The 22,420-nt window shown below is 39.0% G+C and overlaps 1 protein-coding gene across 1 annotated transcript in view; it reads right to left on the reverse strand.

Moving 5' to 3' along the window:
• Positions 1-22,420, reverse strand: part of LOC117371666 (arf-GAP with GTPase, ANK repeat and PH domain-containing protein 1-like) — a 54,836-nt gene that overhangs the window by 31,709 nt on the left and 707 nt on the right. The window contains exons 2-8 of the mRNA XM_055221852.1: positions 20,846-21,043; positions 20,098-20,202; positions 18,246-18,856; positions 16,507-16,763; positions 1,846-1,913; positions 1,207-1,294; positions 1,023-1,108 (exon numbers count right to left, since the gene is read on the reverse strand). Of these exons, the coding sequence (XP_055077827.1) occupies positions 1,023-1,108; positions 1,207-1,294; positions 1,846-1,913; positions 16,507-16,763; positions 18,246-18,856; positions 20,098-20,202; positions 20,846-20,974 (1,344 nt within the window). The 5' untranslated portion in view covers positions 20,975-21,043. The remainder of the gene's footprint in view (positions 1-1,022; positions 1,109-1,206; positions 1,295-1,845; positions 1,914-16,506; positions 16,764-18,245; positions 18,857-20,097; positions 20,203-20,845; positions 21,044-22,420) is intronic.

Genomic DNA, 22,420 nt, shown 5'->3' on the forward strand with positions numbered 1-22,420 from the left:
CTATATATAGCTATATATTTGGTTCTGAGTGACTGAAAGATATTCAGAGGAAATGGTCCAGCTGAATTTTTTTAGTAGTAGTAGCAGTATTAGCAGTAGTAGTAGCAGTACCAGTAACAGTAGTAGTAGTAGGCAAGGCAAGTTTATTTGTATAGCATAATTCATCCACAAAGTAATTCAAAGTGCTTTACAGAATAAGAACAAAGAAAACATTATTTATGCTTTAATTTGTGCGATTTTAATCACAAATTATCATCATAAAATTAACATTAAAAGAAGAAGAGGCAGAATAAAACTCTTTCAGTTATATACACAGATAAACAGAACCGTTTAGCTGGATTTAAACATTGTCAAAGTAGAGGCCTGTCTCACATCTTCAGGAAGACTGTTCCAGGTTTTAGCTGCATAAAACTGAAATGCTGATTCCCCATGTTTTGTCCTGCTTTAGTCCTGGTTTTATTCCTGGTTTAGTCCTGGTTCAGTCCTGGTTCAGTCCTGGTTCAGTCCTGGTTCAGTCCTGGTTTAGTACTGGTTTAGTACTGTTTAGTCCCGGTCTAGTCCTTACAGTGTGAGATGGTTCATGTGGCAATAACATGTTTGTTGCTAGGCCATGGAGAGACTTGTTCACACAGAGCTGCTTTAAAGTCTATTCTCTGAGCCACAGGAGCCAGTGCAGAGACCTGAGCGACAGGACACATGTGTCCACACACTGATCTGTTGGATGCAGTGTCAGAGTGAATCCACTGGTCCAGATTCACCTGCTGCAGTGAGACATAGATCTGAGTGTCATCTGCATACTTGTGGTAGGACAGATTATTGCTGCGTATTAACTGGCCTAACAGCAGTATGTAAAGACTGAACAACAGGGGTCCCAGGATTGACCCCTGGGGCATCCCACAGGTCAGCAGCAGCAGTAGTAGTAGTAGTAGTAGTAGTAGTAGTAGTAGTAGCAGCAGTAATAGTAGTAGTAGTAGTAGTAGCAGTAATATTAGTAGTAGTAGTATTGTGACGTATTGACTCACCTGAGGTCCTGGCAGTTCCGTCTCTTCTCTGATGATGAGGACATGACTCTGGCCGTCCACCTGAACGTCTTTAATGTACTGACGCCCTGCAAACACAATCACAGAGACTGAATTTAAATAAATGATGCATAAATGATAGCGCTCCTTACACGTTTGATTCAAATGGCTGCTGTGTTATTCTGACCTTCAGCGTTCTCCACAGGCAGATAACTCCCGGTCATGTGCCGATGAACCAGAGCTGTTTTTCCACTGCACAAACTCCCCAAAACCCCCTACAAACACACAGACAACAAAACAAATTTACTTTCAAATTATGATAATTAAATATCACAATATAGGTCCTATATGACACAAAAACTGATTCTTGGGAGCTTTAAGACATGTTATAATGTTGTTTCAGACCTGGAGTTGTGTTTTGTTTCATTCACACATGTTTGAGTAACACTTTATTATTAGTCTGTCTAAATCTCCAAAGCTCAAAACGCTCTGTTCCACCTTGTGATGTCATGAAGTGGTCATTTTCTCATTAACAGCTTATTTTACCTTTGGTTCAGTAGAGATTGACAATTCCAGAGCTGAAATCATCCAAATTGAGTTTAAAAACACAGTGGAGCACTTCCTGTAACACCACATGATGACATCACAAGGTGGAGTGTTTTCTGTTTGAGAGAAGAACTCAGCTTAAATATGCAGGTTTTGTGTGTTAATTGAATGAATGAAACAAAACTCAAACACAACTCCAGCTATGTTTGTGAGAAAACAACATTATAACATAGATCAGAACGTGGCGTAATATTTAGCCCTTTAAATATAAAGCTCGTACCAGGTGGAGTTCTTGCAGCGGCAGCACAGTGGGAGCCATGGTCCATTCTTGACTACTGGTGCAGGCAGCTGGAAAATATAAAGCAAAACATTTCAGACATGACTAAATGTATAAAATCTGACTACGTATATGAACAACAGTGGTATCACTTTTAAAGAGAGGGTATTTACTTCTATGGGGTATTAACTGCTAAAACATAACATATTTAGATCACCATGTTTCCTTTTATTGTTTTGAAAATATATTATATTATTTTATATTTTATTATGTTATATTATATTATATTTGCCAAAAACTACATATTAACATGTTAACAAGTTTCACTTTCATTTTTGATACTCTGAGTCAAAAGTCACTCTTCCTTCAGAGCTCTGTCACAACACTATCAGTGCATATTTCTAATGAAACCACTGCACATCACATCAGGTTTGTGAAGTTGTAGTGTATTCTTTTGTATCATGTTTTTGTATATTTACGGAGAATTGTCGTGTGGAAGCATGGGTGATGTAGGCTTGTTGTGAACAAAGTAATAACATGGCAGAAAGTCGATTTTGCATAATACCCCCTCTTTTAGTATTTTTTACTTTTTTACTTTAAAGGCACAGTATGTAACTTTCTATAGGTGGCACGTCACCTGCATGGATTCCATGGAAACAGAAAGTTAAAATTCTCAATGGAGACAGATACCTTTTAGGCCTTACTTGAAAGAACAACATTTCCATGGACACAAGCAGGAGAAGACCCTCCTCCAAATCAAGTGAGAGTCGGGTTTGTGGAGAGGCAAGTGCACATGTTTTTCTAGGCTTTTCAGTGCAATAAACAGAACTAAAAACAACAACAAACAAACTAAAGTAGTAGTAGTAGTAGCAGTAGCAGTAGCAGTAGCAGTAGCAGTAGCAGTAGCAGAAGCAGAAGGAGTAGCAGTAGCAATAGGAGTAGAATTAGTAGTAGCAGTTGCAGAAGCAGTAGTAGCAATAGCCATAGTAGTAGTAGCAGTAGCAGTAGCAGCAGCAGCAGTAGTAGTAGTAGTAGTAGTAGTAGTAGTAGCAGTAGCAATAGCAACAGTAGCAGTAGCACTAGCAGTGGTAGCAGTAGTAGCAGTAATAGTAGAAGCAGCAGTAGCAGTAATTGAAATCATAATTTTTCATGGTAGCAATTATTTCTGTCTATTTTTTTTTTTCTGTGAACAACAAAAATATCAATCCTTTCTGGGGCACTTCTGAAAAAAGCCTAATCCATCAGTGTCGACATCGACAAACTAAATCTGAAATGCACAAGGTTCTTGTCATGGTTTAGCAGAGCAGTGTGAGGGGAGAGTATGTACGTGCCCTGCATGATTCCATAGAAAATAAATAGTTAAAGCCATACTTTGGAACATTCTCCACACAGATTGATGCGTTTCATGCCAAACTGTGGAATATTATGGCCAAAGGAAAAGCATTTCCGTGGAAACAAGAAGGCCAAATAAGAGTCAGGTTTGTGGATATGCAAGCCTGTTCGGACACTTGTTTTTCAGAGCAATATACAAAACAATTTGCCTAAAAAGTTACATATTGTGGCTTTAAATGGAAATGTGCAGTTTATAAAATCGGTTTCAACTTCCTGTTATATGCAACATTTTCAGAACTTAACCCAGGACTAAACTAGCACCAAAGTCTATATCAGAACTAAATCAAACCATGGCCAAGTCTCTATCAGGACTAAAGCGAGGCAAAGCAGGGCACAGCAGTTATGTAGCTGAGTGATGGCTCCTCTTTGACATTGGCCCAGTGTCATTATCAAGTGTAACTAAAGCTTTATCAGATTAAGAGCTAATCGACTTTCTAATGGCTGTATAGGTCGTGTTCATTTATTCAGATCTGGAGGTTCACGACTCAAGGGCATTCATACAGTTACCTCAGCACTTTCCATTCAGTATTTCCATCAAATCAAGTGAATGCAAGAGATTTCATTTAGACAGAGTTATCAATGAAACAATAATAATAAAAAAAAAAACAACAACAACTAAAACCGCAGTCAGTTTGAGGTTCAGTTTTCTGTTATACTCTGAACACTTCCTGTTTAGAGCATGGCAGCTAGCAGGGTAGCCATGTCCACTTCTATATACAGCCTATGTCATTTATCTTAGCGTTAAACAGAGCATTGATGTGAGTGCTGTGTTCTGTTGTATAAGAGTCTGGAGTGTTTCACAGACAGGCCTCAGGAGACGGTGTCAAATGCCTCTAGAGCTCGACTCTCTTATTTGTTTTTCTCATATCTTGAATTATTTATTGTGAAAATGTGACGGCGCTGTTTCGTCAAGGCTTCAATTTACGATGCTGTTTAAAGACCATGAATAAACACATGTCAACATTCATTCATAAAAAATGCACAAAAGCAGCCTTAAGAATACTATTGGGTTGAATAAAATATACAAGTGAGTATATTATCAATTATTTATAAGGATTGCTTTGCCAGTAATTCTGGGAATCTGGAAAGAAATGTGTTTTTAAAGAAGACATATTGTGCTTGTGTCAGTCTATAGTTATAATCTGTGACACCTGTGGATAATTATGTTATAATTTGGACATTTTAAAACCACAATATTCACATAATAAAATAAATAACTTCACTGACTTCCATGTTAGAAAATTGTGGTGTGAAATGTGAGATAACATCACCGTAAACATCATCACAACAAAGAGTCATGTAGCTGCCAGCGCCCCCTATGGATATCTGCACATCGCACTAGCAAGTAGCAGATTTAAATTAATTTGTACCATAATGTCTAGACAACACTGCCAAATCCTACAGGTATCACTCATTAAGAAAGTAAAATTGGAGATTCAAGTGCATAAGTCGTGTGTAGTGGAGACGATGGAAACAGACTTGATCAGAGCAATGACGTCTTGAAAACAGAAGTATAAAGATTACTCAAACATGCACGAATCACTCTGAATACAATTTCGAGAGGGTAAATGAGACGAGGAAATAACTATAACATGGTTCAAAGCTCTGAAGAGCGATTTTAACACTTTGATTTGAATGACTTAAATTTAAATGACTAGTTCTTTTTAGTTTTTGACCTTGTTCATGCATACGCTTTCAGACACTCTACTTTTAAGATGAAGGAAATGAAACTTTCCTGAATAGTTTTAGAATGATCTTGAGCTGTATCGTTCACAAGTATAAAACACATAGACTAGTGTACACCAGTGGACCACTATGGAACCTACTGGACACTAAGGGATTACACAGATATAAGACACATGGGAACAGAAAACAAAGTACAGTATTTTCCGGACTATACTTCGCTCTGGAGTATAAGCTGCACCAGCCAAAAATGCATAATAATGAAGAAAAAAACATGTATAAGTCGCACTGGACTATAAATTACATTTTTGGAGGAAATTTATTTTACAAAATCCCAGACCAAGAACAGACATTTTATCTTTAAAGGCAAATTATAATAATAACAACAGTAAAATAGAGAACAACAGGCTGAATATCAGTACAGCATGCTAATGTGACACATTTATATCATTTATATTTATTCAGCTACATGAAGCATAGACAGAACTGAATATGTGTCTGGTTTGTTAACGTAAGATATTAACAGTTAATCAGAGCATAAAGCATAAAAAAACAAGCTAACAAGTTTCCCAAACTCTGGATCTCACTCCAAATCACTAAATCCATTGAATTCTTCATTCTCGGTGTCGCTTCTGAAAAACTCTGTCTCCAGAAGTAGATGAAGCACCTTTTCCTCCTCTGCGTGGCTGTACACAAGTCTAGAGTGCCCACAATAACGAAGATGTGAAATTATATATTTTAATCATTTCACATACAAGTCGCATCTGAGTATAAGTCGCACCCCTGGAAAACGATCAAAAAAGTGTGATTTATAGTTCGGAAAATACGGTACTACCATTTAATGTTGAAAATCACATTCTATTCTTTTTATTATCATCGAGATATCGGAATCAGTTTGAGTATCGAGTCTATTCCTTAGTTTGACATTTTAGTATGGTGACAACACTAATGGCTGCCCAGTGCACACAGAACATCACATGCTTTACTCTCCTACACTGGCGTTATAAATCAAAGTGCTTCTGTAAAGGGAAGATGAAGCCAAGACCTCAGACTAAAGGTCTTGGGGGTCAAGGGAGCAGTGTCACAAATCTTGCTAATGAGCCAACGGAACTAAGGCTTTGCAATGACATCAAACTGGGAGTGAGCAACATGGATGTCTATGGTTGAATGTTTAGCAGTTACTATGGTGATACAATGCAAACACTGTTAAAAAAAAACATTTTAACGAGATGAGAAAATTACAAAATTGTTTTAAACAACACATTTTCAGGAGCCTGTGATCAATACGAGTTCATACGATGTTCATGGTTCTGTTTAGTGGTCAATAAAAAGGTAAGAGGGACTAACTGTAACTTTATGTGTGAGAGACTTGTTTAACAGCACAACTAAGTCAGCTCTTTCTGGTCAGACTGTGTTAAAATAAAGCTCAGATTAAAGTCTAAATTGAGAAACAGCTTCAGACAGAGCAGAGCCTCCAGTTAGCTTCACACCCCCAGTGAACGTTGATGACACCAGCTGCAGAACATCAACACTACATATGTGTGAGCGCAGCCTGAGGTAGCGGCTTGACTGGTCCAGGCTCCGAGGCTCTGTTCATGTGGAAGTCATTGGTAGAGACAGGGACACTGACATGTTTGCACACACTGTGGTCTGCTCCTGTCTGCTCCTGTCTGCTCCTGTCGCCTCAGCCGTCTCCCTGAGGACATGTAACACTGAAGTACCAAAGACAGGGACTCAACCGGGCAGGGGACATATGGTAAATCCACTGCTCGCTAGTGTGATGTGCAGCTAGCCATAGGAGGCGACGATAGCTGCACGGCTCTTTGTTGTGATGACGTTTATGGCTCCCATTGGGCACCGCTGTTTTCTAACGAGGAAGTCAGCTGATTTGTTTCTTTAATTAAGTCGTTTTAGATGAATATTGTGATTTAAAAGGTCCAAATTATAACATAATGGTCCTTTAACCTGAATATTGAGAACATAAACATAACATTATACAATAACTAGCATGCTAACGTGCAATTTTTGTTTATCGAACAATAAAATGCTTTCTAATTAGATGCAGACAGTACACAGTGGGCTTATTTTGACCTTGAGAGCTGCTTAAACAATGTATCTGAACAGGGGCAAGGCAAATTTTGTTCAAATACATGGAAAGAAATCAGGTACAAGTACATTTACAGTGGTCCCTCGTTTATCGTGGGGGTTATGTTCTAAAAATAACCCGCAATAGGTGAAATCCATGAAGTAGTCAGCTTTATTAAATTTTTTTTACAATTATTCTATATGTTTTGCAGCTGTAAAACCCCTCACCACACACTTTATACACTTTTCTCAGACAGGCATTAACATTTTCTCACATTTCTCTCTTGTAAACTCTCTCAAAGTTCAAACCTTTGTAGATTTAAAAACAACAACAACAACTTTATAATATATTTAATGTCACTGTAAAGTCCTGATTTGGGCGTGGTTTTCTCCTGGTTCTATTGGGGTGTGCCTGGGCTGCAGTTGTGTTGTCACGCTACTAAAATTTCTTGATTTTGATACAAAGGAATAGACTTTATACTCAAACCGACTGAGATACCATGATGATAATTAAAAACACTCTTTCTTTAGACAATAGAATGTGATTTTCAACATTAAATCGTGGTACTTTCTTTTCTATTCCCATGTGTCTTATATCTGTGTAATCCCTCAGTGTCCAGTAGGTTCATAGTGGTCCATGGTGTATACTAGTTTATGTGTCTTATACTTGTGAAAGATACAGCTCAACATCATTCTAAAGCTTCAGGAAAGGTTAATTTCTGTCCTGTGAATGCGACTTTTTATTATCAATACCTGCAAAAAATTAGTATCTAGTATCTGATTCTCGATACTTCTGACAACTCCAGTCTGCAGTGGTGTGTATCAGATGCTTCAGACCTGGCTTAGTTCTGGTTTTAGAATAAATATTTACCCTCTAACTCCATCTCCTCACCTGTTTTTTGGGCTTCCCCTGGTCTAGCACTGTCTCACACATTCAGATCACACCGAGCTCTCCGCTTGTGTTGCCATGGTAACTCCCTTTTCCTCCTGCTCTGGTTCAGTAAACAGCTTTTTCAGGGTTAAACCGTCTCCTATGTGAGAGGCAGCAGAGATGTGGATGCTGACATTAAAATGCTACATATTTTCCTTTGCAGTTGACACTGAACATGACTAAAGGAAGGTATTTTGGTTGTAAAAAGTATTGAAATTCAGATACTAAATAGGAAACTACTGTAGGGATGTAGCCGAGTAAAAAATTCTTGTTGGACTAAAGACATATGCTGCCGATTGATTCACCCACTAAAAAGGGGGCGGGGCAAAAGCTCTCAAAACTATTATGCATCTTTATGCATCTGACCCAAACTGCACTCACAAGACTAAACCTGCAGGGAGAGTTCAGGCAAAAATAACAATTTTTGCAGAAAAAAGTATTAGGATTTATTTGAAGTTGGATTAAACCTTGTGAATTATGAGTTTCATCTGAATTTTTACAAAGGAATACCAAAAAATACCAGATCTTTAGCTAACTCACTCACTTAACCTTTCTGCTGTTGTCCCATACAATAGATGGGAGCAGGGTAGTTTGAGGCGAGGAAGAGCCAAAAGCATTGCTTCTCTTTGTCCTGCAGCATCACAGCAGCCTCCAGGGGGAGCCAGGTAAACACAACAGGAAAGCCTCTTCAAAGCCTCACTCTGATGCTGCTCTGTTGTTTGGGTTGGTGATGAAACGAACCATTTCCTCTGGAAGGTCTTCTGCCACATTTGGTGTAAAAAGCCTGTGGCACCTCAAAGGTCCATAGTTACCACCATAGCCCGCCTCTTGCACGGTGTCCATGGATACGGGAAAAACAAACATTTCACATTTCACACAATCCAACAGTCCCTCACTTAATGTCCTTGGAACTGCACCTGCTGCTCTTCATAGTTGGTTAAAATCCCCTAATATGATGTTAAACTGAACGACTAAAGGATTACAGTTGTCCCTCACTATATCGCAGTTCAACTTTCGTAGACTCACTGTTTCGCTGATTTTTTTGTGCAATTTTGCATGCCTCTTTACAGAGTATGAGCGGACATTGTGTTCTGCGTTCTGATTGACTAATGTCCATCAGTCTCCTCTGTGCCGTGTCTCCTGTACAGTACAGAATGTGTTCAGCCAAGTTTACATAAATGTTGAATCGCAGTGTGACTCTGAAGTGCTGTATGTTTGCAAGTTTTCTCCCCGACAAAACCCACAATGTCGATGAAACGTTCTGCACCGACAAAGGCACCTACGAAAATTTGAACTTTGAGAGAGTTTAAACAAGAGAGAAATGTGGGAAAATGTTAATGCCTGTGTGGGAAAGTGTATAAAGTGTGTGGTGAGGGGTTTTACAGCCAGAAACATATTGAATAACTGTAAAAAATAAAGATGACTACTTTGTGGATTTCGCCTATTGCGGGTTATTTTTAAAATGTTACCCCTGCGATAAACAAGGGACCACATGTACTCTTTTGAGCAGGTATTGATACTGCCCCCATCTGACAGTATGACACCATCACATTCTTGAATCTGAAAACCACTAGTATGGGCAGATCAAGGCTCATGTGAAAGCCCAGAGCCAGCAGAATAACTGTCTGCCTGGGGTTCAAGTAGTCTCTAGCAGTGGGAATTATTTTAACAGAAAGAGCATTTTTAACTATATGTATAATTTTCAGCTCCTAGGAATGCGTTCAGCAAGTGAGGAATAATTTTGGACCACTGCAAACTACTTACAGTGAACCAGAGCATAGCAAAGGCAAAGCTGCAACATCTCCATGGAGACAAGCAGGTGGCAGGTCTTCCACTTTTCTCAAATTCTCCATTGAAATAAATAGGATTCCCAGTTAACCGGAAGTGCCTCCACAAAGAAGTAAGTGTGGTTTAGAAGCATTTACAGCAAAAGTGGGCGGGGCAGAATAAGGTCAATAGTCTTACTGGTATCGAAAAAGTGTTAAGGAAGGAAAAAAGATTCATTTCTTGCTCAAAGTATAAACACACTTTTTAATCGCATTGAAAAAAAATACTCAAATGTGTCACATGAGCTGGAACCATTTTCTGGGTACTCAAGCCTAAAATGCAATACAGGATTATGAGAACTAAAACAAACATGGCCGCCGTCAAACATACTTGGGCCTGTTTTAGCAGAAATACAGGCTAAATACACACAGTTGTGGAGAGAAAGACGCCTGTGCTTTTCTCTCCACTGGATTTAACAAAAGTTTTCTGCTGTTACGCTTCAACCAATCAGAGTGGAGTATTTGTTTGAACGTAGGCAGTCTCTACACTCACTATATCAACTCATCGTTCAGTATATGATAGATGGAACGTACTTTTTCTTTGCACTACTGCTAAATTTTTAGTTATTTTTTGTCGATATGATAAGATTTAAGCTGTAAAAGGTTGAGTTAATAACTTATCTGACTCATTACAGTTGCAAAGTAACAACTAAAATGTTTCATTCAGCTGTTTATTTATTGCAGCTCATGATTTTAACAATATTGGTGATTTAGAATAGATTTGTGGGTTAAATCTGCTCTTGGGTTTTTGCGTCAATGGCATAAATTAGTTTCAATATTATCATTTATCGTCTATATTTACTTGAGCGATAAATCGAACGTCAAATATCATTAGTGTGACAGGTCTATTTGAACATTCTGATCACTAATTCCGATCGCTTTCCGTTTCAGATTTATAAATGTGTAGAACTCATTCATAGCGCAACACATGTCAGTATATTATAGCGAGAGCCAGATCAGCTTACGTCGCCACATTTCGATATTTATTTGGTTAAAAATGTGTCTTGAAAATCAAAATTTGCAACAGACATGATCATTTCACAAGTCAGTTAATCGTAAAAAAATCGTTTGCCGAAGCTGTAACCAAGTATCAAACATCTTCCTCCAGTTTGAAATTTTTGTATTGCAACATTTCTCCAATAATGAACCTGTATCTCTTCCTCTTTCGTGATTAACGCTCCAAAGTCGTGGTGGTGAATGCATAGGATCCATTTGCAGATGCAGATCCTGTCTATATAATGAACAATCTGAGTGTGGAGTGCAGGAAGTAGACTTATCCCTCCTCCCGTCTCCCTGATGAAGCAACTCAGTGTGCCCCCTCCATTAAATATTCATGTCCCACTTACTCCAAACAAGTCACTCAGACCAATACTAGAGTCCACACACACGACCGCACACGCCCGGCCCCACACACACCCGCGCTCGGAGAAATTAATAAACGTAAAAGATTGATGACACGAGGTCCTCTCTCTCTGACAGCAGCACCTGAATATTGTATGAATGAATCTGGGAGTAACTGCTTTGTTTAGTCCGACTGTCGGGAGTAAATTCTACTCTGTCAAAACACACAGTTACTGAACACATGAAGGGTATAGAGAGACAAGAGCGGGCATGACGCCAGAGGGACCAGAGAATGATTTAAAATGAATAATATCACACTTAAAAATATGAAAAAATTGAATATTAAAGTGGAACTAAATCCACGTTTTCCGCTACTAAATTATATTTGGTTTAAATAGCATTATCTACCGCTTCTAGTCCTGGGTAAATTTGAAGCTTTCTGATCAAAAACACATAAAAAAACCAAAACAAGCAAACAGTGTGTGCTGCCTCCAGTGGCCGCTGCAATTTTAAGTAGTTGGTGACATCACATAACACTGCCCTGATTACAGCCAGGTGTTTCTCATCACAAACACCTGGCTGCATTGGCGGAGTTTGACCAATCGTACTGTTCCTCATATGTCCAGACACCGCCTCTCTTCCTCTCTCATCCTCAAGTGTAGATTAAGGTACACTTATTGTCTCCATAGGGAAATTTGTTCTCTGCATTTGACCCATCTTTGCTGCTGGGACGACCTCATCAGAAGCAGTGGGACCCATCTCCAGATCTTGAGTTAGTCTGGGTCAGGACTAAATTAGCTGGAGGATTTGGCCTATGGTGCATGTATCGTCCTGCTCACCGGCCTCTCCAAACGAGCGTTAAGATTTTATGTCTTTCTTATTCTGTAAATCACTTTGAATTACTTTGTGGGCCAATTGTGCTGTACAAATAAACTTGCCTTGCCTTGAATGTTTTGGGTTATTAAACATGTTCATAGTAAACAAAAATAATAATAAAATAACAGACTGCAAAAAAGCTGATAAAAACAGAGGCTTACAATGTAATCTTTTGATCAAGGGAGTCATATTTCTGAATGTGGTTCATTTTCCGTTTATTCTTGTTTAACCTCCACCAAGACGATTACAGGCACATTTAGCCCATTTCTGATGGACGACCATAATAATTATCTGAATATTATCTTCGAGATTATACAAAAAAATAAAGATTAAGATCCAGATGATTCATTTAGTCATTCTTGCCCAACTGCAAGTCTGAAAGTGTTTTGGCTTTGATCCTGGAACATCTCAGGTGAAAATATGAGACGCCATTTTGTACTGAACTGCCAATAAAACACGAATTAACCATCATACACTTATCTATGTTTACTTCAGTGGTTAAAGGTGTGCTATGTAACTTTTCTGGCGGACGATCGATGAAGATGTTATTGCTTTGCCTAGAATTTTTTACAGTACGGCATTAAACATATCTATTTCCATGGAAACAAGTTACAAGTCACATCTGTGCAGAAACAAACTGGAATGCAATAAAAACACCTGTATGACTCAATAAATGCAAGAAAGATGAGTTTAATGCTCTAAGATTTCCATGCAATGCAGTAACATCTCCATGGAGACGAGCCAGCATCAGACCCTCCACCAGAAAAGTTACATAGTGTATCTTTAAGCTACATTATCAACATATAAACCAATAAATACTGTATTACAAGACTTGAATGAGCGCTAAGTGCATAGTGACAATTTTTTCTGAGTTGGTTTGGTGGATAATACCTGTGCTACATATTTATTATAGTTTCATAGTCAATCATAGCAGCTTAAGACTCATCTGAAAACCCACCTCTTCTCCCTGGCATTTAACACTAGACAGAATATATTGGTGTTTTTTGGTGACTTTTACGTGAAGTACTTTGGTCAGCTGACGTAGTTTTAAATGTGCTATAGAAATACACTTGAATTGAATAGTTTTACATCAGTTACATGGCAGTTTCTACAGGAGGTAGTGGAGAATTCAATAACAGAATATCTCTACAATATGTGGTCAACACAGAAAACTACATCCAAAATGCAAGGGCAGTTTGTGCTCAAGGAACAGATGAGTCTAATTAAAACTATTGTGTCATTTAGACAAGTTTTGGCCCTTATTAACATTATGGTTGCTAGGTAACAGTTGAAATTACCTGTGCATATGTCATATCTGCTGCATAGTCTGTATATATAAATGGACATAGCTAAGCTGCTAGTTGTGCATTCCAAATAGGAAGTGGGACTGTAACTGCTGCTGTCAGACTCGTCATTTTGGTCTTAAAATGTTCGTATCAACCCGCTCTACATGATCCTGGTGTTTTTATTTCACTGTTGTGTCCGTAAATCAAGGTATGAACATTAATAACAGACAAATCAGGCTCGGAATTGGCCCCTATAACCACTAGCCTCGATGAGCTTCATTTGACTGGAGTCGAATGCTTTGGGGGAACATCACACTCACTTAGTCCACGTCTTTATACAGTCTACGATCTGCTGTTAATGCCCAACCAGGAAATTGGGCAAAAATTATAAACTTAAACTTAAAGGCAAGATATTAAGTAAAATCTTGAATATAATGATAACGATGTTTTAGTGAAATGAGTCTAAACTGCCATATGCACTTTAATGATGATGCACAAACTGTTAATACCTCAAATTAATCAGCTCTGGCAGCTTTTGTTTACGTTTTAATTATGAAGGAAGCACAAACAAAACGACGTGCTGTCAGTCATTTTACATTAAGCCTGAGAATGACATAGTGTTGGCTAAATGAAAACGCCTCTCCTTTATATTAAATGCAGTCTCTAATGGCCTCGCCGGGACTGAAGTTTCAGCACTATCATTATAAACCAGGGGACTCTAAATGAGATGAGAGGGGAGAAAATGCCATAGAGCAGTGCTTTTCAAACTGTGGTACATGAGCTGCTTCTGGTAGTACTCCTCAGGTCAGTCCGTTTTTATAAGTGTGGTAGCCATGGTTTAAAAGTCCCATACAACACAAAATGGATTCTTGTGATGAATCGTATCTAAGACCTGGAGAAGACTTTGTTTAGACCAAGTTTAGTCCTCTTGTGGACTTAATTTAGAACATCCAACATAGCTTTGGTACGTTTTAAAAATAGTAGTTCATTGTGTTAAATTGTGACAGTCCATCCCAAATTAGAACAATTTTCATATACCGTATTTTCTGGACTATAAGTGGCACTTTTTTCATAGGCTGGCCGGGGGTGCGACTTATACTCAGATGCAATTTACATGCGAAATATGTTTTTTTCTTCATTATTATGTATTTTTTTGGTTGGTGCGACTTATACTCCAGTGCAACTTATACTTCAGTGTGACTTATACTCTGGAAAATACGGTAAATAGGGAAACTGATGAATCTGCTGCTTGTTTTTAAAGGAATTTCTGCTCAACAAAACAAGTGAAACTAAATAAATGTAACATAGATAAGCCATACTGTGCAACATATCAGACATAAGCAATGGCATAATCATGGAGACAGGCAGGTAGTGAACCCTCCCATCAGAAAAGTTACGGAGTACACCTTTAAATTGAACAGCTATTAAAATGGACAAAGTTCACTCTTATTCATTACCACCAAACACATGATAGCACTTCTCAGGCTCATTAGAAAGGCTGCACCCCATTTAATTTTGAAGTGCAATAAAATTACTTTTACCTCAACCGTATATTGTAAAAGCAGCTTTTAGTGACAAAATCAGACCACAGGTTTTTACGGCGGAGTAAAAGGGTCACATTGAAAAAATAAATTATGTGGACACTATGAGAATAAAGTCGTAACATTTCGACATTAAAGTCATAATTTAATGAGACTAAAGTCAAAGCCAGACAAAGTCGTATAACTATGAGAATAAAGTCGTAATATTTTGAGACTAAAGTTGCAGCCAAAAAAAGATGTACAGAGTGAATGCAAACTGAGAAAGACTGCCTCTCCGGTGAGTTTGAAGTTTACATACATGAACATAAGTCCCATATGTTTGTAAGTTATTAGACAGAACACCGTCGCTGTTTAGCTTTAGCCACCTCTTTGTTAATATGTGTCCATCACAAACAGTTGAATGAAGTAGGCTGCACTTCTCCCGGTGGACTGACCGGACTCCGCATTGGACAAAGCCTGCAGAGTGTGCCGCTCCCTGGGGCTCATTGGGCTCATTGGGTTTTATGCCCGATTATAACGTAGCCTAATCCCTATTACCACTGCGCTGTCCTGTTTCTGTTTCCAAATGTGAGCAGTTTAGTCCAATACACAGAGCTGAATATGGCTTTAGTCCCTGACCCAGGATTCTTTATGTGAACTTGACGAAACATAATGTCCTTGCTGTTCCCCAGTGAGGGTCTGGAGCACCGCGTCCACTTTGTATCTGTGGATGTTCCAGGTAGACTGCGTAAACATGAGCTACCACCTCCTTGTTGCGCACAGCTCCTCAAGCCCATAAGCAATTTTAAAGAACGGTAGAAAGCTCAAAGCCAAGGGAACAGATTTGGTGAAAATCTTGGAGCATGGTCAGTGTCCTGTCCAGGAGCACCACTCATCTTAAAGGGGCCTGGGGGTCAGTCCCAGGAAAACTATTCAAGAACTGTTAATGTTAAAAAGACCAGCAATTAAAAGTTCTACATCCATCATAGGTTTTTATTGGAGCTTTTAACTCCAATAAGCTCCATTCTTTTGCACTTCAGTCATGGTGACTAATTGCTGTTCTTCGTTTTGACACTGATGTTGGAGTTAGCCTCTAAATCTGGATAAAACTGCATCTTTACTTTGACTATGACTTTAGTCTCATAAAATAACAATTTTAATGTTGAAATGTTACAGCTTTATTTTTGTAGCACCCGCAAATCTATTTATTTATTTTTACGTGACCCTTATACTCGGTCATAGGTTTGCAACTGCCATTTATTGATAAAATAAACTTTAAAAGGCCTGTACCTGATTCCAAACCATAGGGCAGGAACATGTTTTGGCCCCGCCCACTTACTCTTTTCTGTCGCTATGATATTCCACCATGACACAATTGTCTGGGATAGCGTCATGCAGTTGTTTCTTCTCTGCCTTGTATCTGTTTAAATTTTTGTCACTATTGAAAATGCTCCATGACAGAGAATTAAGTGTCTGGGATAGTGTCAGGCAGTTGGTTTCCCCTGATCCTTGGCAACAATGTCAGACCTTGTTAGTTGCATCTGCATTAGTCATGCAATGCAAAAAAAAAAAAAAAAAAGGAGTTTGTATCTTACAGTAATTTTTTTTTGCTTATTTTACCAAACAAGATGACGATGTAAAGAGCTTTTAACTCGACAAGAACAAATTTAAATCAGGTACCGGCCCTTTAAATGATAAATGCAAATAAGCCAGCAGTTACTCACCCTCTTCTTCACTGGACCCCCTCTCCACCGGTGGGTACAGCGGTGGGGCAGCAGAGGGCGTACTTTTCGTAAATATCCCACTTATGAACTTGAGCATCTTCCTGTCTCTAGGGGGTGCTCTCTGGACCGTCCCATCCTTCCCTCTCTTCACGTCCTCGGTAAACATGGGAAGATCACTGTTATCCAAGGTACGGCTTGTTCCTTTCCTGGCGCCCCTTGTGGTAGTATCGGGTAACACCACGGACACGGCCTTGTACCTGTCAGTGTAAGTCGGACAAGAAAAATTTAGTTTTAGTAGATTTTTTTGTCAAGATTTAGTCAAATAATAGTAACAAACATATGCTGAAGCAAGTCCAGTAAATACTATAGCTGAAGTCAAGCAAAGAAATTTGCATTCAACTAAAGACGTGTGGTTGATCGATTGGTCAAATAAAAAGAGGGCGTGGCAAAAGCTCTCAAAACTATTACGTATCTCTATGTAACAGTGTATTTATATAAAGACAGATTAAACTCTTTGGTGACTTGGTTGGACTGGGGAACAATTATTAAAGAAATGTTTATTTTAATGATCTGTGAAAGGAGCAGGGTTTATGAAATGTAACTTTTTCCCATTTTTGTTTGCTTTTGTTCATGACATGGCACATAACGGTTGGAAAAGGTATTCATGTTAATTGTCAGATTGTTTTTTTTTTACTCTTAAGATTGATGCCAACAAAATGAAATGGCTTGAGCAATAAATGAATTAAAACTTGTAAATCTGTCTTTTTACATATAAATACTAAAGCTTCAGCTCACTTGCTAACTTCTGCTGTTGTCCCATATAAAATACAAATAAATAAAATACATACAAGTTTTGTTCAACTAAGACTCCATCAACCGATTAATCGACCCACAGCCTACAGCTCTACAGCTCTATATTATACTTCATGATAGTTTTAATCAAGCAGATTTTTTGTTATTTTATTTTTTATTACAGTTGCAAGTCATTCCTTGTTGGGACATGGACTTTGAGTTTGTTTATGGTTTGGTTTATGACTCTGAGATTAAAAAGTGGAACTTGGATTTAGTCCCCACTCATAACTTTCATTCAGTTACAGTAAAGGGTCATTTCTATATTGTGCTTTTCCACCTTAAAGTCACTCAAAGCGCTTTGCATTAAGGAACCACTCACCACTCACTGGATCTGACGGCTCAACCAATGATGTTTATGCCAAGAGCAGGATTCGAACCACCAACCTTCAGATCAGTGGACAAACACCCCAGCTACTTCACTTATGTGTAGTTTTACTATTTGACCAAAATATGTGTACTTTTTAGTCATAGCGTTAGTCGAAAATGCATGTAGTTTTAGTCTTATTGGGGATAAGAGATAAATCGGCTCCAGTATCGGCCGATATCTGCCGGTTTTTGTTGATTTTACAAAAATGAAACATTAATTTGTGATCTTTACGTCAACTTAAGAAAAATTAGAGGGCCTCGCTATGGATTTTAAAAGATAAATATTAGTATTGACAAATATCGGTCATCGACCACAGCAGCAGGCCAAATATTGAATATCAGTATCAAAAATAAGAAAAAAATAAAAATAAAAATAAATAATAATACAAAAATAAAAAAAATATAAGAAATAATAAAAATAATAATAAAAAAAATCATATTGGCCTATCCCTAGTCGTTATGTTTACTTTTTACTTAGTTTCAATCAAAACAAAAATATGACATGAAATGAACACTGGTACCTGTCTCCCTGCGGACTTTCTCTGGCCATAATTCCCGAATATCCTCCGCTCATGGGTGCTCCAGGACGGATCAGTGTTCCCCTCCCTTCGCTGTCTGCCCAAGACGCTCTGTAAGGCCCTAAAGTTGTCCCTGCCATCAGAGGAGACTGGTCCCCCATACGGTTATCCCTTCTGTCCAAAGTCTTTGCTGTATGATACTGGTTTGGGTCCCGCAAGTCCCTCCAGGCTGAGTTAGCGCCCCCTTGAGGCCGCATGAGGACCTCCGGGCGCGGGCTGACCTGGGACGAGATAGAAAATGGAAGGCTAGATCGCGTTCGACTGTTGAGTTCGGCTCCGTTCTCGCCCTTGAGGTAAAGCATGGGCGGTTCACGGTACAGTTCGGTTTTGGGGCGGATCGCGTCCGATCTGGGGCCCTCGCGGTGGACTGGGTGGGCATCTGACGCACTGCCGTAGACTTTGACCATCTGGCGCACAGGAGGGTGGACGAAGGAGGTGTCTTTACTTTTGGGGAAGGCTGGGAGGTCCTTCTGAGGGACAGGGCTCTCCCTCTTCTCGACCCGCCCTTTGGTGAGTTCTGCTGGGCTTCCATGTCTCGGGGGCTGCACTGGAGTCTGGAGGACACAAAATGAAGATGAGTGTTTAAACTTAGACAAAACTGAAAATATTTTATAATGACAATTCAGATAGTTACAGAGATGGATAGAGTAGTCAAAAATTGTAAAGAGTAACGTTACTTCAAAATAAAATGACTCAAGTAGAAGTACAAAGTAGTGGTCCAAGAAATTACTCAAAAAAGTAAAAAAAAACAACGTATTTGGTAAAACTACTGCTCAAGAAAGAGCAACTTAAAGAGTATCCGTCAGGGCATCTGATTTATAATTTGAAGTTAATATATTTGAAAGGACAAAATGTTAAATAATGCATAAAATCTGGTATTTTCAAAGGGTAGAAAGTAAAATGAGGCAAACTGAATCACATCTGAAGGAGCTGCAAGAAAAGTAAATGTTCAAATTATTTCACACTGTCGACATTAAACTTTTGTCACTTGTAGACTTAGTCACAAAGAGAAGAGGCACCAAAACTTTTACTCAAGTAAGAGAACTGTTACTTCAATGAAAATATTACGAGCAGCAGTACAATTTCTTTAAAAAGTGACTCAAGTAAATGTAACTGAGCGCTACTCTCCTCTGATTACTTACCATAAACACTGATGGCACATGAACAGAATATTTTTGGTAGATCTTCGAAAAACCAGTACATTTCTTTACTGTGAACAGTACCAACATGGACGATGTGTGTTTCCTTGTGTTAAGCCGTGTACTCAGGCTTATATTTGGTCAACACATTGAGCTGTGTTTCAGTTTCCTGGCCTCTGCTAAGACAATGTTCAAATTCTGTTTATCAGTGTAAATCACAACTGTTTTACTTTAGCCTCCTCTAGAATGACCAATGCACCCCCATAAGGCCCCCAAAGATTTTTGCCCCATTTTCAAAACACATTCAACTTTGACAAATAATGTTCAAATGGAAACTACAGGGTTGAAAATGAGACTACAGTTAAAAATGATTCATGCTAGTTTTTATAAATCACTACAGGGGATAACTACACTTAAACCTGTAAAACAGTGACTCAAACATGGGAGGAGGTGGGAGGTGCACTTACATCCATAAAAAGTTCTAATTTAACATGTTAAGTGAGCCCCCCCCAATGAAGAACTTAGCCCCCCATAGCGCCTCCAACCAAAACCATATGGAGACGCCCCTGCTGACTGTGTGCATAGATGTGCGTGGGCTTATAAAATACTTTGTGGTTATGAATTAAAACGTATTTAAACATATCTGAAAAATGTACCTGTACTTTCTGGACCTGTGGCAGCTGTGGCAGCTCCTCTGTCCGTGGACTGGGTTTTTCCACCAGAGTTTTGGAGCTGAGACTCTGCTCCTCCTTCTCTGGGACTCTCTGCACCTCCTCATGTCTCTGCACCTCCTCATGTCTCTGCACTGTCTCCTCTTTCACTGTCTCCTCGTCCCTCCTCTGCTCCTCCCTCCTTTGCTCTTCCCTCCTCTGCTCCTCCCTCCTCTGCTCCTCTCTTCTTTCCTCCTCCCCCCTCTTCTCCTCGGGACCCTCCTTTTGTTCCAGATCCTGGGCATGGTCCTGCTTTAGAGCTTGGTCGAAGTCTTGGCTTTGGTCTTGGTCCTGGTTGTGGAACAGAGTTAGAAAGGAGTTACTAAAACTAACACACTCTAGTTGTTAACATTAAGAAGTAGCTGTTTTAGCCCATTGAACTACCCAAAGGTGTGAACTGTCCCTGTCCTGTTAATGCCTGTCTGAGAAAAGTCTATGAAGTGTGTGGTGAGGGGTTTTACAGCCTTAAACATATATAATAATAATAATAATAAAAATTAAAGCTGACTACTTCGCGGATTTTGCCTATTGCGGGTTATTTTTAGAATGTAACCCCCACAATAAACGAGGGACCACTGTATATCTGTACTAAGGTATTATCAGAAAACATTGGGTACACTGCCTTTAACATGAATACTAAGTAATACTATTTAGTATTTTTAGTATTTAAGTCTTCAGGCACTGCTCCACTCGCCTGTTGTTCCAGTAGCAGCTCTTTCGGCTCTCCCTCCTCCCCCTCCTCCCCCACGGCCTCCACCTTGACCAGGGTGAGGGAGATGAGGTAGGTGGTGGTGCGTTTCTGGGGCTGCCCGTCGGAGCTCATTTTGGGGCAGCAGACGGAGGCGACTCTGGCACCTGCTCTGGAGCTCAGCCGCACCTGCCCAGCTCACACCTGCGGAGGTCACGCAGAAGACATTTAAGTGCGTTTGAAATATTACTATTGTCATTAAATTTGACAGTTTATTTACCATGTTTATATTTAAAATTTGGAAGTATGGTATAGCAGGTCCAGTGATGGAAATTTGGGGGCCCACGGCAAAAACACACAAATCCTGCCCTTTTAGTCCGTCTCTCAAATTGAAAACACTCTGTTCCACCTTGTGATGTCATGTGGTAATACAGGAAGTGCTCCACTGTGTTTTTAAACTCCATACACCTTCATTAGAATCATGTGGAAAAGTTTAGCCTGGGAATCGCTCATCTCTACTGAACAAAAGGTAAAAGGAGCTGTTAAATTGAAAACTACTACTCCATGACATCACAAGGTGGAACAGAGCATTTTGAGCTTTGGAGATGTGACAAACTAATAATAAAGTGTTACTCAAACATGTGAGAATGAAACAAAACACAACTCCAGGTCTGTTTTTGATGAAATAAGAACATTATAACATGACTAAACGTCACAAGAGTAAATTCTGCGTCATATAGGAACTTTAAATAAAACACTTTTTATAGTATTATGTAATTTTTCCATTAGAGGGTCCATGAAGATGTTATTGCTATGCCTCAAATGTTCCACAGTATGACATTGAACTTACTTCAAGCATTTATTCTGCATGTGTTTCTTACCCCTCTACAGATCTGACCTGTAACTTGATCTGCTTGGAGATATAATGGAGTATAATGCCATACAGTGGAACATTCCAGACTATAAACAATAACACATCTGCTCCATGGAGACGAGCAGGTGCCGATCCTCCACCAGAAAAGTCACATAGTGCCTCTTTAATTGTGAAGAAAGCACCAAAACAAAACTAGAATTGATTTTAACGTAATCCTACAAAACTGAACACCAGTGCTCTTTCAGTTAACGAGCACTAACTTATGCCACTGTGTGCTGTTAGCTTAACTGTGTTGTGCAATGACAATAGCCTATAGCCATTTTGAGATTTGCAAGAAATTTACAAAACACACAAATAAAATGTCATCTTTTTCACTTTTACTATTTTAGTCAATGTATGATTTAATGAAAAGGCCCATATTATGCAAAATTGTGAGCTGTACGCCGTGATAGAATGTTGTACCTCCTTAAAAACATACCTGGAGTTCACACATGTTTGAGCAACACTTTATTATTAGTCTGTAACATCTCCAAAGCTCAAAATGCTCTGTTCCACCTTGTGATGTCATGAAGTGGTAGTTTTCCTGTTAACAGCTACCATTTACCTTTAGTTCATTAGAGACTGGAAATTCCAGGTTTGAAATCATCCAAATGATTCTAGTGAAGGTGTGTGGGGCACTTCCTGTATTACCACATGACATCACAAGG

The sequence above is a fragment of the Periophthalmus magnuspinnatus genome, chromosome 5 (assembly GCF_009829125.3).
Source record: "Periophthalmus magnuspinnatus isolate fPerMag1 chromosome 5, fPerMag1.2.pri, whole genome shotgun sequence".
Lineage (NCBI taxonomy): Eukaryota > Metazoa > Chordata > Actinopteri > Gobiiformes > Gobiidae > Periophthalmus > Periophthalmus magnuspinnatus.